The sequence below is a fragment of the Drosophila erecta genome, unplaced genomic scaffold (assembly GCF_003286155.1).
Source record: "Drosophila erecta strain 14021-0224.00,06,07 unplaced genomic scaffold, DereRS2 tig00000055-arrow-pilon, whole genome shotgun sequence".
Classification (NCBI taxonomy): Eukaryota; Metazoa; Arthropoda; class Insecta; order Diptera; family Drosophilidae; genus Drosophila; species Drosophila erecta.
The window spans coordinates 8,304,873-8,322,197 of NW_020825200.1; the positions used below are offsets into that span (position 1 = coordinate 8,304,873).

General features: G+C 40.5%; 4 protein-coding genes across 15 annotated transcripts in view; all 4 read left to right on the forward strand.

The window, feature by feature from the left end:
- The first annotated feature begins 57 nt into the window (after positions 1 to 57).
- Positions 58 to 17,325, forward strand: part of LOC6542537 (potassium channel subfamily T member 2) — a 99,814-nt gene continuing 82,546 nt past the window's right edge. For 8 of the 12 annotated variants that reach the window (XM_026978305.1, XM_026978311.1, XM_026978313.1 and 5 more), the window contains exons 1-2: positions 58 to 609; positions 4,067 to 4,744. In XM_026978305.1, the coding sequence (XP_026834106.1) occupies positions 4,422 to 4,744 (323 nt within the window). In that variant the 5' untranslated portion in view covers positions 58 to 609; positions 4,067 to 4,421. Of the gene's footprint in view, positions 610 to 643; positions 713 to 4,066; positions 4,745 to 17,325 lie in introns of those variants that run through there. The other 4 variants (XM_026978306.1, XM_026978307.1, XM_026978308.1 and 1 more) reach the window with 4 other exon arrangements.
- Positions 5,609 to 6,157, forward strand: LOC26526437. The gene is made up of 2 exons (XM_015160021.2): positions 5,609 to 5,650; positions 5,705 to 6,157. The coding sequence occupies exons 1-2, from the start codon at positions 5,633 to 5,635 to the stop codon at positions 6,155 to 6,157; spliced, it is 471 nt and encodes a 156-aa protein (XP_015015507.1). The 5' UTR covers positions 5,609 to 5,632.
- LOC6542141 lies at positions 6,340 to 6,924 on the forward strand. Its single transcript, XM_001969020.3, has 2 exons — positions 6,340 to 6,380; positions 6,468 to 6,924. Exons 1-2 carry the CDS (start codon positions 6,340 to 6,342, stop codon positions 6,922 to 6,924), a joined length of 498 nt encoding a protein of 165 aa, XP_001969056.1.
- On the forward strand, positions 8,603 to 9,073 carry LOC6543281. Its single transcript, XM_001969021.3, has one exon. It carries the CDS (start codon positions 8,603 to 8,605, stop codon positions 9,071 to 9,073), a length of 471 nt encoding a protein of 156 aa, XP_001969057.1.

Consider the following 17,325-nt stretch of genomic DNA (forward strand, 5'->3'; position numbering starts at 1 on the left):
GCACCGCCTTCGCCCACGCCGCATGTTTTCATTCTGCTTTGCTTTCGCTTTGGCGCTTCGGCTCAGTTCAAATTTAGCGATGCGCGCGTGCGGTTGCTGAGCTCTCGAAACATAACGGTAAACGGTCCTCGAAACGGTTTTTTCCCACATCTGTCTTATCGAATCGCCGACTTTTTGGGCCCAGGGAACGCAGTTCCTCGTATTCTCGTATTCTCGCATTCTGACAAAGGTGTGCAACCTTTTTGGGAGGCGGCGAAAACTTTTGTCCGCGAAAACTTTTCCACTTGTTTGCCCATGCGGTGCGCTCGTGTGTGTTTGCCAACTAATCCAAACATGTGAGGCTACAAACAAATCATCTTTAACACTATATTCCTATTCCACAAGGAGCGCTCCCCAAGTGATCTGATCGCCCGCACAGAAAAAGTTTTCCCTTGACCAGTTCTAATGGTAAATGCAACGATAAAGTTGTTTTCCGAAATTCGGCGAAAAGTTGCCAGCCAACTAACTGTCCTCATAAAATATGCTAAGACATTTACATCGCCCGGCCCAATTCTTTAAGCCCGCCGGCACCCGTTGGCCATCAAAGTGTTAAAGTGCTATAAAAAAAAGGTACAAAAACATATTCCCTCGGCGGCCATTGAATAATGCATTCAATTACGAATGTCGCCAAAATAAAAAACAAAAAACAAGCAACAAATTATGCGCACGTGAGGTGTGTGGGTACAAATGTTATTATTTATACACGCTGTTGTTCATTTGGCCAAATGCTTGTTTTCGGACCGACTATTAATATTTAAAAGGTACTCTTAATTAAAGGATTGTTTAGCAGGTAATGCTAGGCTGGCAATTAAACATTGCAGTGGCCCATTTGAATTAAGTTAGCTATTACAGCCTATGACTTAAAAAAAAACTTTTAAATAGAAATGTGAACATGTTTCTTATAAACATAATAATAAACTTTTGAAGATTGCTTAAAGAGATTATGTAGAAACAATAACCATTAAGTTTTTAAAATAAATAGTTATTATGAGTATGGAGTTTCACAATTATAACAAGTGGCCAACAGTAAAATAACATTAACTATATTTCCTTAATAGTACATACCCACCATTAAGAGTATTTTTAAGGGAAAATACCTTTCCGCGAATTTGGATTGAATAAACCATTTAAATACAATTAGCAGCTTATTCGAGATTATTCAAAGCTTCAAAAGGTGCCACAGTAAATCGCATTTAAATTGAAAGTCAGCGGGACCCAAAATCGTTAGACAGATCAGACCGCCATAAGCATTAAATATTAATAAAACGATTTAGCAAACTTTTTATTTCTTTTTGAGTTTTTTTTTTGGAAAGTCCCATTTGCACCCCCTCAACGGTTTTACCTTGTTTTTTTTTTTTGTTTTGGTGCAATTCATGAAATGTTAATTTTAATTAAGCGACGCTGCGCAGCTGAGAAAAGAAGTTAAAAAATAAAAACCGGGATTAAAGGAACGTGGAAAAGTGGCAGGAAAAGTTGGAGCGTGGGGGAGGGAGGGAGGGTTGATAGGGGGGAGGTACAATGATAAAACACAACCAGAAAATAAAACAATAAGTCAGCAGTTGATGATGAGCAGGTGTGTGGCGTTGTAAGGGACAGGAAATGCGGATTTCCTTCGCTTCTAAAAAAGCGGGTCAAGTTTTTGTTATAAAATATTCCAAGTGTCACAAAAAAATAAACCAACGAAAATAATAATAACGAGTGGATGTGCAAAAGGGGGACGTGGAACGCGGATGCGTCTTGTTTAGCAGCTCCGGGGTCCTTTGGTTAATACTTGTGCAACAGCAACAGCGACAACAACTACAATAAAGCCAAAAGAAAAGCTACAACAAGTAAAAAAAAAACAACAAAGACAACTTGCGACGACTTCTTGCAGGACATTGTATAGGCCAAAGAATAATAAAGACCTGGAAAAACAAAGACGCCAAGAAAATCCCCTCACATTGTTGATAATGAAAGAGCGGAAAATACACCTGCAAAATAAGTGTATTACTTTTTAATATCCTACATGCATGTATGTCAAACAGAGTTTGAACGCTCAACAATTGTTTAATGGTCATTTAGGCCAAGTGACTAAGATACTTCAAATAATATTTCTGTCTAAAATCAAATGCTAATCTACTTTTTTTGTAGTAGCCCTTTTTCTTAACCCTTTTTGAGGTAGTTATTCTGCAAGTGTAGAAGGGAAAGGTTGGCGCCAACTGACCGGGACACGCGAGAGCGAAAGGCTTAGGAGCACAGGTCTGGGCAATTATTGTTGATGAATACACCCACAGAGACCAATAGGAAATAGGGCTAGCACCCACATACACGCCACCCCCCTCCCACCGCCCATCTAACAAGCCCTTTTCGGCACGCAAAGTGTAGCTTTTCTTTTTGGAAGAAAATGGAAAGCGGCCCTCCATCCTGTGCATGGAAAGCAATAATTTGTTATCTGTCCGCTCGGAGGATCCTCTCACTTTCGAGCCTTTCCAGTCTATAAATCACAAAAAACCGAAAAATATCCATCTATGCGTGGGCTAGCAAATCGTTTTGTGTGCGGGCAAAAAGATAATTAAGACATTATGGCATATCTTATCAGCCACATATAACAATGAAACGAATGCTCAATACGCTGGCATTTCATAAATTATGATTAGGAATTTAATGGGTTTCGCACGGCGCAGGAAGCAGCTCCATTTAGCAGCGCCAAACAAATTACCAACCAGATAGGAGGAAATCAATATTAAAATACAACAGATTTATTCCTGCACAACGAAACAAAACACGTGTTTGCTTAAAATATTGCAGAAATTCAATTACGGTTGTAAAGGAAGTTATGTTAAGGCGTTCAAACACTGAAAGCAATTGCATGTATTTGGCAGCTAAGAACACGGAGAATGGAAATTTAAAACCCATAACCTTGCAAATTTATTTCCAGATAAATAAACGGCAGAGCTAAATTATTTTGTTAAGCCACCTGAATATAACCTGTTTGGCAAATAATCCTTGAAGATGCTTGAATGCCCATTAATTTTTCACTGAAACTTTAATGCCAGCACAGAGAAAGCACTATAAATCTAATTGAAAAACTAATTGGCCAGATGCTGCTTGCAAATATGTTAATTCCGCCAGCGCTAATTTGCTGTAACTAATTAAAAAACACTTTAAGTGAAATACTTCCCAGTCGCATAAATATGCCAAATTGTGAGGTAGATCCCTTCCGGAGTAAATCTAATTAATGTGCGAGACAAACGGGCGGGAAATTTGTTTAGCGCGTTCGGGGAAAGCAAAGGACACCTGCCCACTGCCCCACTGCCCCCTGCCCCCTGCCCACCCACTACTTCATTTTCATCCTAGCGGCAATAATTGCGTACATTTTTCAGAAACAGACAACAACAAGTGGAGCACTCCAAGTGCCTTCAAGTGCCGGCAATCTGTGTCCTGTGTGTGTTTTGGCTGTCTGAGCGGCAATTTGATTCGGCTGCCCGGATTTCTGTAGCATCAGCATCTATATCTATACTCGTATATGGATAAATTCTACCATGCTGCATTCTGTATAGGCCAGCTTTGTACCTTTCTCACTCATATGTCTAACTGTCTGTTTGGTTATCTGTTTGTTTGTTTGTATGCTTGCTTGTTGGTCCTTGGCGCTTGTTTGCGTGTGCTGTTTGAATTGAATTTGTTGCCTTTGACGTGAATTAGATTGCTGACAGACTGGATTAATGGGCCAAGCTGAAAAGATTTCGAAAATGCCAGATAGAATTGGTCAAATGAAAAATGGCTAACAGAAATTGTTTTTAAGTCATTTTTTAAGTAATAACTTGGACGTGTTTCTTGCGCGCTCTTCCAGCTCATCTTAAAATAGTAGTAAGAAATGCTTTAATAAAGAAAAGCGCTTAAAAGTATTAAACAGCAAAATGTATAGTATACTTTTAAGCACCTTCAGCGACATGATGATATGACTCTGCCATATTCAAGCACAGTTAAACGAATGCTAGGTACTTCTTTATCGATTTCCTTAACTTCCGTTTTTTGTGCATATTTCCAGAACCATGTCCGAATTGGGATCGATACACCTGCACGCACCTGTCGCGAGGCCGTTGTAATGCTAATAAATTCTCGGGTGCCATTGGTTTAATTAAAGAACCGTCAGAGCCGGACTCCGTGGAGGGCACTCGACCAGCCTGAAGAGGTGGACGGGCCGAAGGTAGGGGCATTGTTCGACCAGAAGGACACTCGCCAATCTGTGGACGCGCCTACGCTCGCCGCGGCCCAATCGGGCCACTGGCGGCTATCTGCTGACGGGCACAAGTGCGCCGCGTGACGATGAGTTCGTCGCAGGACGGAGGCATCTCCTGGATCAGGGCAAGGATAAGGATAAGGTGCAAGAGCAGCAGCAGCAGATGGGGCGGCGGGGATACGCGCCTGCCGATGAGTGTTTAATTAATGTGACGGACTTTAGTGATATTCAAATAAGTGAGGGGACTGGCGAGGCAGTGGCCAAGACCATCACCGAGCTGCGAGTGCCCACCATAACGACCACAAACAGCAGCACCATTCACAGCAACAGCAACAGCAGCAACATCAACAGCAACAGCAACAGCAACATCAACAGCAACAGCAACATCAACGGCAACAATAGCAACATGTCGCGCCTTATACAACCACGATATCGTTTTCGAGATCTATTACTGGGCGATTTCTCCTTCAACGATGACGGCGAAAGGTGAGTGAAAATGTCCATTACTTTGACATTGCGCATACGCCCCATTGGCGGTGCAGCAGTTAGCGTATCACCATTTGCTTACTGCTTCCCAAAATAGATACTTAATTACTCTCGCCAACTGCAATTGGCAAAATGATTTTCTCCCACCGCTACTTGCGATCGATTAATCGATTTTTACTTAAGGCGGGGATAACGCCAATGTCCTGTCTTATGAATTATTCAAGCGAAGGTTTAAAGCTCGTTACGTCATTCGAAGTCCAAGATAAAATGACGAGGAAATCGAAGGGGTGGAAAAATTAGTTGGGAGTTTTGTGTATGGTGGCGTTTCTTGTAGCTATAAAAAATTGTAATGTAATTTTCTTTTGCAACGAAGTGCCAAAAAATGGTATTCAGATTGAAAACTTCTAGGAACTGCAAGAAAAATTCGTTTAATTCAATATGAAAAGCAAACACACGCAGCATGGCCATTTTTGTAACCGGTTCCCATTCCCCCGATGCAATTGTTTTAAAAAGTCGAACATTTCGCATGAAAACCTGTCTAAAAAGGAGAACCCCAAAACCAATCAATATCTGCAGCTCTTGCCATTCTGTTTGAGTGCCAATTCAGTGCCACGAAATTACAAAAACCTAAAGTGGATTCACAGCAGAGAAGGGGTCGCGAATAATTTGATTTAGCTATTGTGTGCTTCAACCATAAAAACTGAAAACCATATCGGTATTCTACACATTCAGCGCTATAACAAAATGACTGCGATAATCGTTATGGGTTTTTAATATATTTTATTTCGGTCGAGCAGCTTTCAGTGAATGCTCAGTTAATTTAGTTATAATCCAATGATTGACCACAGTATATGTATCACATTTTTTGTGACTCTTTGCGTGATTACAATGGGATCAAAGGCGAAAGTAAGGTGTTTACTATTGGATATTTAATGTAGTGTACAATATTATTGTTTTTAGGAGCACAAAACAAAAGCCCTGAGCTTGGGCTTGGAACTAAAATACAATAGAACAAATGTGGAATACTTTGGCTTTGTTCCAGGACAAACCCAGATGTTGATGGTAAACTCGACCAAGGTGTTTAAAAACGTGTTTTTGGACAATCGAATTGAGAACGCAGACTCAAACCGAACTATTTATAATATCAAAAACTTAGCCATCTGTAGCTTTTTAAACAATCGCTTGATGTCCAAAGTTTACTCGGTGATCTATGAAGGATTTGTAGGTAACTCCACGGTTTTCAGATGCCCAGTCCAGCCAGGTGTTTACTACCTAAGCAATAGTGTCAGAGAAGTCGAAGTGCCCATGTTTCATCCACCTGGAATGTTTCGATTGACCGTCAGACTAAATGCTGAAAAGGATGGCAATATGCTCACAGTGCTCATGTGGCGATATCGTGTTAGGCGTATATGAATTTCCTTTGGCTTAATATATAATATATATCACAAGCATTTTGGAAAAATTACTCCCCTCATGTTTCCCCTTTATTAAACGTGTAGATGACACAATTATAAGCTCATTTATATTCTGAAGACCAGACTAATGAGGATTTTGGCTGGTTTGTTCAGTGTGAAAATGAAGTTCAGCTTCGGTGGATGTTTGTGGACCTTTCTATGGATCGGTGCAGTCGTTTTAGGTGTGCATAAGGAGGTAATATCGATTTCAGTAACCAAATGAACACTGATTTTGTTCACATACCACAGCAACCGCCAGTTTTCAAAAGAGGAGGCTCCAAGTTTATTATGGAATCCTTGGTGACCAGTTGTGATCACAAGATTGTGGAGTATTTTCATAAAGTGCCCGACACGGTGGATATTTACAGCTTTCATGTAGTTAAACTGGCTAAATCCTTCACCATCGATTTTGCTGTAAGGGTGGTGAAGACAAAGAGGTTAATGTACAAAGTCGATAACTTTGATGGCTGCCAGTTCCTGACGAATCCCCTGATGAATCGCGTTTTCGGTACTGTATACCAACGTCTGATCGTCAATGGCAGTTTCTTTAGTTGCCCGATTAAGCCAGGTGTATATTACATCAGGAACGAGGGTTCCGTGGATATGTTGCCGGTTTTCCAGCCGCCAGGAAGATACCAAATCACAATGCGCGTCAAGATGCACGAAAGTAGGGAACCCTTTGTGATGGAAATGCTGTGGGTATACAGTGTAGTTCGAATTAAATAAAATCGGGCTTTCAGTGAAATAAAGACTGCAGCTTTCAAAGATTATTATACCTTTACTTTTTAAAAAAAGCTCTTTTTTTTTTATTAATATAAAGTGTTTATAACCGTAACTGGTTTTTTCCGCTTTTGTTATTAAGTTATTAAGGCGATTAATAGCTCATCAGTTGAGTATCATGGCTGGGAATAAAGGTCATATTTTTTATCTTTGCCTAATTGCCTTAGTGTTTTTCGTAGAGGAACATGGATAATCTCATCTCTTTTACTATCTGAAAACCGACTGCATTTTGTCCATGATACCAAGCGTCCATCCAATTGCTCGATTGATAGAAAGTCGTACACCATTTGTTTTAGAAATGCTACTAAAATAACAAAATTGTGCGCATCAAAGAAATTAATTGACAGCTGTGTCTATCTATTGTATTATTTATTTATAATTTCTTTGAAAAATGTGTTGCATCGTAGAGTCCCTAGAGACAATTTGCAACCTCGATTATTTGAAAAATTTTAATTCCTTTTTAACTTTGGGGCTCTATACACTCACTATTCGGCTGGTGAAATTGGGACCTGTCTTCAGCAGTGATTATCCACTTAAAGTGATAAAAAACACAAAGAATATTTTCATGAAGGAAAACATTAGGGGTTGTTGGACAACCCTCTACTTTTCAAAGTATTACTCCAAATTTACAAGCAGCTGGTGGTCAATGGCAAATGAGGGTACAGTGTCAATTATTTCCAGAATCCATCCACCTGGACGCTTTCCACTAACGACGCGGTGAAAAATGCAAAAAGGCCCTTTGTGCAAGTATAAAATTGTACGCACCAAGTAAAGGCATTTGCTTTTTTAGCTGTGTGAGCACTTTACAACTTTGCGTAGTTTGTGGTCATTAAGGAGAAACTTACTAATTTGTGGGGTAAGTCGCGGCAGTTCCTGGTCATTGCCTGTATCGTCATTCACTACTTCATGGAAATTCTGATTGACAATCAGTTGGGGGTATAGAAATTCTACTTCCTCGCCTTAAAAGATGTTTTATTTAACTTTAATATGTCAAACGCTCTCGTTAAATTTCTTAAATCGCAGCATTCGTAATTGGTATTAAGTAAACGTTATTAAGTAATTTTCCACCTGAACGATTGGATTGTGGCCAATTAATATACCATCACTCGAATTGTTGTGAAACAAATAAAAACATTTATTCAGGTGCTCCATACGGTTAAGTGGCCTTTTCCTCTTGCCGTTCTGGCTGCAAAAAAAGAGGTATTCCCGATTGCCGAACAACAAAATATTTTTTAAATCGATATACCCAAATGTCCTTCAAAAGGAAAATTGGCAACAGCTTTGAACAAGTATTTTATATTTCCCAACCAAAGGCTCCCAACCAAACGGGTAAAAGTGTCCAATAGTTCTCATAGTAAATATGTCTGACAGTTTTATATTAATTAAACCAATCAAGCTTATCTTTAATCATGAACTGGATTTGTGGGCAATTAACTGCTCATCAGTCGAATTGCGCTCCGGAAATAAAAGCAGTTGGTCAGTAGGTACATGATGGCTTTCATTGGAAGTTTCATTCTTTTCTTCCGCCTGCTTATCATACTTCCGGTATTAGCAATAAATGAGGTATGTGCAATTTGAAAGCATCTTGTATACTGAAATTGAGTGTCCAAAATTATCTTAGCCAATGGTCTTCCAAAAGGGCAACATAGAGTTCATCATGGAATCTCTGGAGACGAAGTGTGACCACGATTACGTTGAGTATTTCCGCAAAGTTCCAAATACGAAACTGCTTTATACCTTTCGAGTGGTCAAACTGGCAACCGCTTTCACCATCGATATTACAGTGAAAGTGGTTAAAACACAGAGGGTTTTCTACAAAATGGAGAACATAAAGGGCTGTGAATTTCTAAGGAATCCGCTGCTGTTCAAAATGTTTGGCGAGGTCTACAACCAGCTTGTGGTCAATGGCAGTTACTTTAAGTGCCCCATCAAGCCGAAGGTGTACTACCTGAAAAATGAGGGTGCGGTGTCAATAATTCCCAGCATCCATCCACCTGGACGGTTTCAGCTGTCGATGCGTGTGAGAATGGCGGAAAGTCGAGCGCCGTTCGTTATGGAAATGTTGTGGAAGTATAAAATTGTGCGTATCAAATAAAAACATTTGCAATTCGGGTGGTGTGCTGCCAGCAAATTGCTTGAGTTGCATATACGCCGTGTTGTTAGCAGTCATTACTTCATAAGTTCCGCACACAAGTACCCTACGCCACACAAGTTGCTCATACGCAGCGTAGTCCGCACTCGTTGCTCATACGCAACGTTGTTTCCACTCACTCCCAGAGGTGCCATAATGTGTGGGTGGGTGTGACGCCAGTGTGCGTTTTGGCACTCGCAAAATCATAATTCGCCGGCAATGCCTTCTTTGCATTTAATGTAGCGTAAACATTTTAATTTTTTATAAGCCTGGCCGCCTCAGCCATTGCCAATTTCGCACGGCTCTTCCCTGCTCAGCTGACTGCGACGTGCGCAAGTGGCCGTGGCTGTTGCCTTTATAATGCCACGTAGTCCCAACCACTTGGCCCGGCCCATAGCACATAGCACATGGCCCATGGCCTCGGGCCTCGGGCCCAGAACTCGTGACGGGGCTGTTCACTGTGTCACGGATGCCTGCACGTCCTGCCTGGCCAGGATTCCCTACCTGAAATCGGTTATAAACGGCTTAGTAGGCTCCGGCGCTTGTTGAATGGTTCCCCAATGCTTCAAGGTTAATACTTATGGCTTTGGTTCTGTGCCGCAAAATCCACAGACGGGCTGGCATATGTGCAAATTTATTTACTCACTCTACGCACGACTCGACGAGGGATTCAATTTCGCATTTTATTAAGTTTTAATAACTTAACCAGGACTGCGACACTTAAGGCTCGAGGTTATACTACTAAAATGGGCATATAACTCAGTACGAACTCCAATGCCTATTAAATTAAGGAAGAGCATTGCAATCTGCAGGGCTATTTTATATTTATGTTTCCAGGAAGCTTAGAATATTACAGAAATTCAGTTAACAAGTTAAACATACTCCCATATAATTTATTAAGATTAATTACGAAGAATTTGCAACAATCGCTTTTTAAGTAATGTGTATTTTTTTCCAGATAACCAAATATATCTGAGTCTGCGGTTAGAGCATTTCGTGTCCATTATTCTTAAAGGACTTTCGGAATTGACTTAAAGGCTTAGTGACAGTGTAAAACCTTTTCGTAAAAACCCTTTCACTTTTATGTGAAATATTTAATATGTAAGCGGAAATTACGCTCTTGTTTTGTGAGCGTTGACGACAGCATTGCAAGATCATGATTTATGGCTGCTTAAATACAACACTTTTACGGCCTAATCCGTCCTTCAAGGCGGGGACCAAGCCCATAATATTTAATTGCCCCTCCAAATGGCTGTTGAATTTGTGATTTTAATGGCCGCACGTTCGAGCCAAGAAACCTGGCAATTTGTTGGTCCTCGTTAACAGATGAAATAGTCCGCATTCCAGGACAAATATAACATTTCCGAACAGCTAATAAAGGTCAGGGGTCGCGTCACTTAAAGGTACGGTATACAATCCACTTTGGCTTCATTAGCAAACAAATTCCCGACCAACATTCTCGGGTTGTGCGCACTTGAAATGATTTGGAAAATGTGTGCACAATTTTTCATTGCGTAACATGAGTAAAATGTTCAATTAAGCCGACGGCGGGCTTTGTTTACCTTTTCCGAAAAAGGGTTTTTGCCCAAAGACTTCCTCATTATACATAAGTGCCCAAGGAAAATATGAAAGCAACAGCGGGTAATGCCCTCTCAACAAGTTTGCCCAGGAAAATACGAGAAAATCTGCGAAAATGCCTTTCCAGGCTGAGTAATGGCACATTACTCGTTTTCGCACGTTTAAACACAATTTTCCCGCGAGCTGATAGGTGGCCCTTTCTTCACTTGGTTTGTCCGCAGCGAAAGTGCAGTTTTGGCCTTCGTAAAATACCTCAGCGTATCCATTAGCGCTGATTATGCTGTTTAGCAGAGAATATGGAAATTTTTGAGGGCCTGTTTGTGAAATACAACTTCTGACATTTTCCATTTGCATTCGTACATCTTTCGGACACATCCCTCACGTGAGCCACCGACACACTTGTGTGGTTTACCATAATAACTTATGTAAATCGCTTCCTCCTCTGTTCGTTTTTCCAGTTTCCACTAACCTTCAACTGCAGTGCCCGCCTGCAAGTTATTAGTTTTCTACCCCGTACTTATCAAAGGGCATACAGACAGCGCTTATTAGAAAAACTCGCTTTGTATTCGCTTTGGTATTCAATGCTTTGTTATGAGTACTTCCACTCTAAAAATATTGAATCAATACTCGACACATTTTAGTGTGTCTTTCTAAATAAGTCATTTCATTTTCATACAAATTTTATTATTTATTTAAAATGTATTTAATAATGGTAAAGTGTCGCGAATATCAGATATCTATCGTTTGAATGAAATAACATTCGTGCGAATCCTTGGAAAGTGGAAATTAAAGCACACCGATAGATATTAATTGCTCACAACTATTTTATGATTTACCTAAATTGTAGTCCAATGGAGGGTAATAAGTGGACTTAAATCCAATGCACGTTACTTGCGCACACTTAGTCGGCTCCCCTTTATGACAAGTTGGACAGGTGCTGGTACCTCACATACCCCAACCGTTCCAGGTTAATCCTCGAGGAGCTGAGGTCAGTAGCGGGGGTGGTGGAGCCGGCCAGCTTAATCCACACGACTATAATTATAATAGCATTGTGTACCACGCACCCACAGGCTGTTGCCATTGCGCTCTCAATAATGGATAAGTCTGGGACTACATGAAGTACATGCCGCAGGTCCTTGAAGGCTCTCCTGTCGCATTAATGCTTGGAAAATGGTGTGCATTATGCATACAGTTCTAAATTTAGAACCCCTAGTGCTCCGCTATTAAGACTGGCGGTTTGTGCCGAACTGACGGCTGCAGTGATTTAATCTACTGACTAAATATAAAGTTACGCTCGTAGATTTCTGCTGAGAGCTGCAGTATGAAAATGATTCCAATTATCCTCTGGCCAGCGAAGAATATTAAAGGTATACTTAACCATTCTCAAAGAAAGTAGAATGTCTAATAACTTTAAAAAATTTAGTGATTTATTTACCTTCATTTATATAGTCGCATTCTAGATAGCCTTCTAGATAAGCAGCTACATTCCCCATTTAATGCTTTATTCCCATTATAAGTCACGGTAATAGGATTAGTTTTATGAATACCAATTCGGCGGGAAGAGGCATGCAGAGTGGTTATCCTGTATGTTTCCGTTTCCCAACTTTAGCAGCGTCACAGACTATTTCTACACACCTGGCAACAAAAAGCGAAAGAAGGCCGCACTTCAGGCGAGGTGAATGGGCCTGAACTCTCACATTTGGTATCGGTCCGAAGGGCAAAAGAGCAATATAAACAGTGTTTGTGTTCATCAATGAATGAACACTCGTAAATAAATAATTATGTGTTCAGCAACTATGGGCGATGGCCCAGGATCGATGGAGGTCAGCCAAGGCGAAACCAAGTCGAACAATTGCGATGGCATCCGAAATGCACCCATTTTATTGCCACTTTTGTGCTGAAAGTAAGGAAGCTACCAGTTTTGGGCCCTTTAAGGGGCGGTTCAGGGAGTTCTGCTCAAAGAAAAAGTTTCAAAATCAATCAACGTGCGAAAAAGTCAATTTGCTGCTACCAGTGCGAAGCAAAGCGTCAGAAGCCAGTGAACGGGCTCGGGCTTAAAGAGTTCATTTAAACGGGACGACTACTTATATACCCTAAGAAATATTTCCAAAAGTTTTTGAATCACTTATATATGCTTCGCTGTGTAAGCGGAAGAAGAGTAATATTAAATGTCTTAATTTAAAGACATTTCAACTGGTAACACTGATTTTGGACTCGATAAAATCTAAAAAGTATTTACGAATACTCTCATATAATCTGTAACTAAGCTCGTTTTAAGTTTATAATGAAATCAAAATGAAATCAAAATATAATTAAATATTTTTCATTAGTTTTATGAACCCAAATAACGCTGCTCCCAAATTGGCACTTGTTATTTTTAAAGTACTGTCAAATTCTATATGGCCGTGACCTCATTGAGGGTATGGTCATGCCTGAAAATTCTATTATAAATAAAGTTTCCTCGCTGCCTCCTGTGTGATGTGTGGGTGTGGGAAAAAGATGTTTTGTCTGGTCCTTGACTTTGTGTCTGTGTGTGTGTGGTCGGTATGCGTTTTTTTGTGTTGACAACTTTTTTTCTTGGTACCAGCAAATGTGGCGCAAAACATGAGCAACGCTTGAATTTTTTGGATTTGTGTACGTTTTCGTCCAGTTTTTCTTTTCTTCTACCTGACGAAGTACACTTTTTTTACCTCGCCCGTTGGTCAATGATGCATTTAATAGCGTTCCCTTGAGCGAACTCCTGCTTTCCCAAATTTCTGTATACAATGAACAATAAAGAATTTTTCAATTTCCTGCCATAATAATACATTTGCCGCTGGGTGCACCTGTGTGTGTGGGTGTGTGTGTGTGTGGGTGTGTGTGTGTGTGAGAGGAATACAGAAACTCTGCTAATGCTTAAATTTAATTAGCGATTGGGCCATGCATGACTGCGACTGAGACGTTTTTAAATTTAGCAATTACGTGGACTGAAAGAAAAGGGAATCAGTATGCAAAGGTGGGCAGAGCAGATAGACCAGGAGCCGCAGCCCACACAAGCGGATATCCTTTTTGGAAGGAATCGAAATGAAACAGGACAGAATCGGGCCAAGCCAAGTGGAAGTGAAGGATACTGCGGACCGGCTGACTGACGAAATGCTACGAGTGATTGTCGGATTGAATCAGGATTCGGGCCAGCAGGCAAAACAATCCTGACGGCATTAAAACCGCTTTGGGTGCCTTTCAATTTATGCAAATTTTAAAGGGATTTCTGGCTAGCTCTGCCATTTTGCGGCAATTGGCCTGACAGGCGCAGGAAAACAATGGGGTGCCAGCGAAATGGAAAAATATATATATTTGCAGCGCACCTGATGCGTTATTAATTTTTTTCGATTTGATGGATTTGCCTACTGCGATATTGACGAACCATAGCCAAAGAGTTAAATGTTTTGCTTCTAAAGTGAGTGAAATAGGCTTTTATAAAAGGGGATTGTGGCAGTTTTGATTCGGCACTATTGATGCACTTGGCTGGCTTTAAATTTCTGCGATGTGTGACTAATTGGCTCTAAATTTGAGAATAAAAATAAAATAATGACTGTGCTGTATGTACCGTAGAAATCATAATTAAGTAGAAGCCCCAGCATTTTTTGTAAGTATCTGATGACAAAATGCTGACCAATCTGAAATGTAAGCCGTTTTTGAGTAGCAGCTTAAGGCCAGAAAACTGCTTCGTCTTAGACAGGCCCATTAGAGCACAAGCTGTGTAGTAATATGATTCTTTTTAAAAAAGTGTATATAATTAACGAATAGAAATATAATACTTACCTTTACTCATCTTATTACTATATATAATTTAGTTATTTAAAGACATACCTGTCTCGAATTTGTATCCATGTAATTATATTTTCTAAATCAAAATTGCACAAAAAATACAAGTTATACAGTTTATGGTGCAGAATATTAGTTCATTTTGCATTCCCACACATGAGTATGTGTTCCTCCATCAGAGGCTATAAAAGTGTTACCAAAATAGCCGGGGAAAGTAAAAGCAAACAGTTGGCCAGCCAGCAAAAGTGTTCTACAGTATCGAACAAGAGGTAAAAGTAGAGAAAGAGCAGAAACGTAAATAAAGTAAAGTTTTCCTTCATTTGCCTTGATGTGTTCGCTGTTGTTGTCCACTTGTGACAAAGTGCACTGTGGAACAACTGGTTTGTTTACACTTTGGTCGCTCTTGAGGGAGGCGTTGACTGAGGGCGTGGCCGGTGTACACATGGAGAAAATAACATGGTATTTAAACTTGAGAACCCTCCCACGCCTGTGCACCACTTTTGGCTCACTGCAGGCAGGTTGGACATCCTTTGGTCCATTGCGCCATCGGTGACCTCTTGACTGCCCGTCATCTGATTTCTTTCCGTTCCCCATCCTGTGCGCAATTTCCTAATGGACCAGCGCTTTAGGTTTCAACAACAAGACACCGAAATGCATTGCCAGTCGAGTTGTGCGAAACGCAAAACACTTTGAAGTGGAAACAGTCCAAGGAGCATTCCTTCCTCCAGGTCGACATTTGGAACACCTTGTCCCCGGCAAAGTGATTCCCCAATGGCTGACTCATACATCAATTACTGTCCAACCAAATGGCGTTCAATTAGCTCTCAAGCGGACCAGCTACTTGCCCCTAGCCAAACACAAGGATGTGGGGGCCCTGCTTGGAGTCTTATTCAAAATTCAACAAGGCAGGTCTCAGTGTTGGTACAGTGAATACACGCTATGCTCTTTCACCAACTTAGAGTATAGGCTGTAGCGTATAAAAGAGCTACAAAATGTTACTTTGCTTTCTACTAAGCAGCTGCCCTTGAAATGAACCATGATTTCAAATCCAGCACATACGATGTTGTCCACCAAAAGGGGCTTGTACTGTACCTGGGAGTATCTTTTAACCAAGTTCCAGGCACGTTTCGTCCTTGCATAATTGAGCAAGCTGGCCAGAGTCTCCTTTCCATTTCTTGACTTTGCGATTCCTTTTTATTTTGGCTTTCGTTTTTGCAACTTGGCTTGGATTCGCGGAGCACGAAGCTTGGATAAATGGGTATGGTGTGTGTGGAGGGCTTTAGGATTTGCGGGAAGATTGGGTTAATTGATGCGACGGGGAAATGCGCCACGTTTGGGCCTGGACAGAATTCCAAACTACACTAAATTCGATGTGTCAATCAAAATTTGTAACCAAAAATACGCCTTCGCTGAAAGTCCCAAAAGGCGCAGAACACACACATGAACAAAAACAAATATTGACAGTCACAGGGGCAAACAACAGAAATTTGGGTTGACGTTTTTGGCAATTGTCGCGATTCGCGGAAAAACTGCCACGACCCGTCAAAAAAGCCGAAGCAAAAATGAAAAAGTACGAGTATAATAAAAAACGGAAAAACGTGAAATGTTACATAATTTATGCCAGCAGTGCGAGCGCACCTCCTTTCCTTTATTTCGTTGTAGTATCTCAGTATCTGTATTTCAGTGGCAGACAGTTCTGCTCTCGCAGGACTCGCATAAATATGCAATTTAGTTTAGGCAGTTGAATATTCCTTTCGCCGCGTCCAGCGCCCCGCCCCGCCCCGCCCCGCCTTTCAATCTTTTGATGAGCCAGACGAGTCGGCAGCAGCTGCGTTTTCCGCATTTCCACGATTTTCACGTCCTGCGATTCATTGGCAGCCTGACACTAATGAAAAAAGCCAAATCGTGTCGAGTGCTGTGAGCTCGAAGCGATTGGGAAAATAATTTAAGCTTTCTCACCATCGGTAGTTCGTCTTGCTCGATGAAATACTGTATTGCCGAAAATAAAATATTTGTTTGTGCTCTAATTTTTAAAAATGCTTAGAGGCATAGGAGATAGGAAATAGAAGTGGATGCTATGATTACCAGAAGGACATGCCAACCGTATAAAGTTTTTGACTGTAGTTGCTGCTGACCTATTAGTTGTTTAGCTTTTTTTACATATTTACGTTTAATTAATATCGAATGCAAAGCGCACCTTTTTTACAAACATCACCTTGTTACATGCAACAAATTACCTTTTCATTAGTCAGTGGAAAAAAGTTTATTCAAAACATTTATTTGCGAAAAGACTAATAGAATAGTAATTTAGAAGGCTACCATCAATCCTTATAATTCATATCCATTAAAGTTTAAAGAGCTTATGTAAATGCCACATGAGAATAGTAAAAATATTAAATATTAGTAGCCCAGCTGTGCTGTGAACTTTTATTACATTGGACACGAATATATTGTGTTGGCGCCTCCTTTAAATTAAGTCAGACATGAACTCATATATGTGTCTGCTAATGTATACACATCTGCATTTTTGCGAAATTTGAATAGACAGCAGACCTGTCTTCTGCCTGAAATGCAATCTCAACTCAAAATCCCTAGAGGTAGAAAGTCTTTCTATTGCAATTCGTGTATGAATATTTCAACTGTGCTGTCTAAAGTTCCTCATTTCGCCTGACTCTTTTGGGGCTATAAATATCACAGTTATTTATTTGTTGACATTTATATATTTTTTATATTTTTTGTTTGCCTCGCTGTGCCAATTTATTTATATTAATGTCCCAAGTGATTTCGGTTGGCCATATCAACAGGGTCACAGCTCATGTACGCACAGTGGGGAA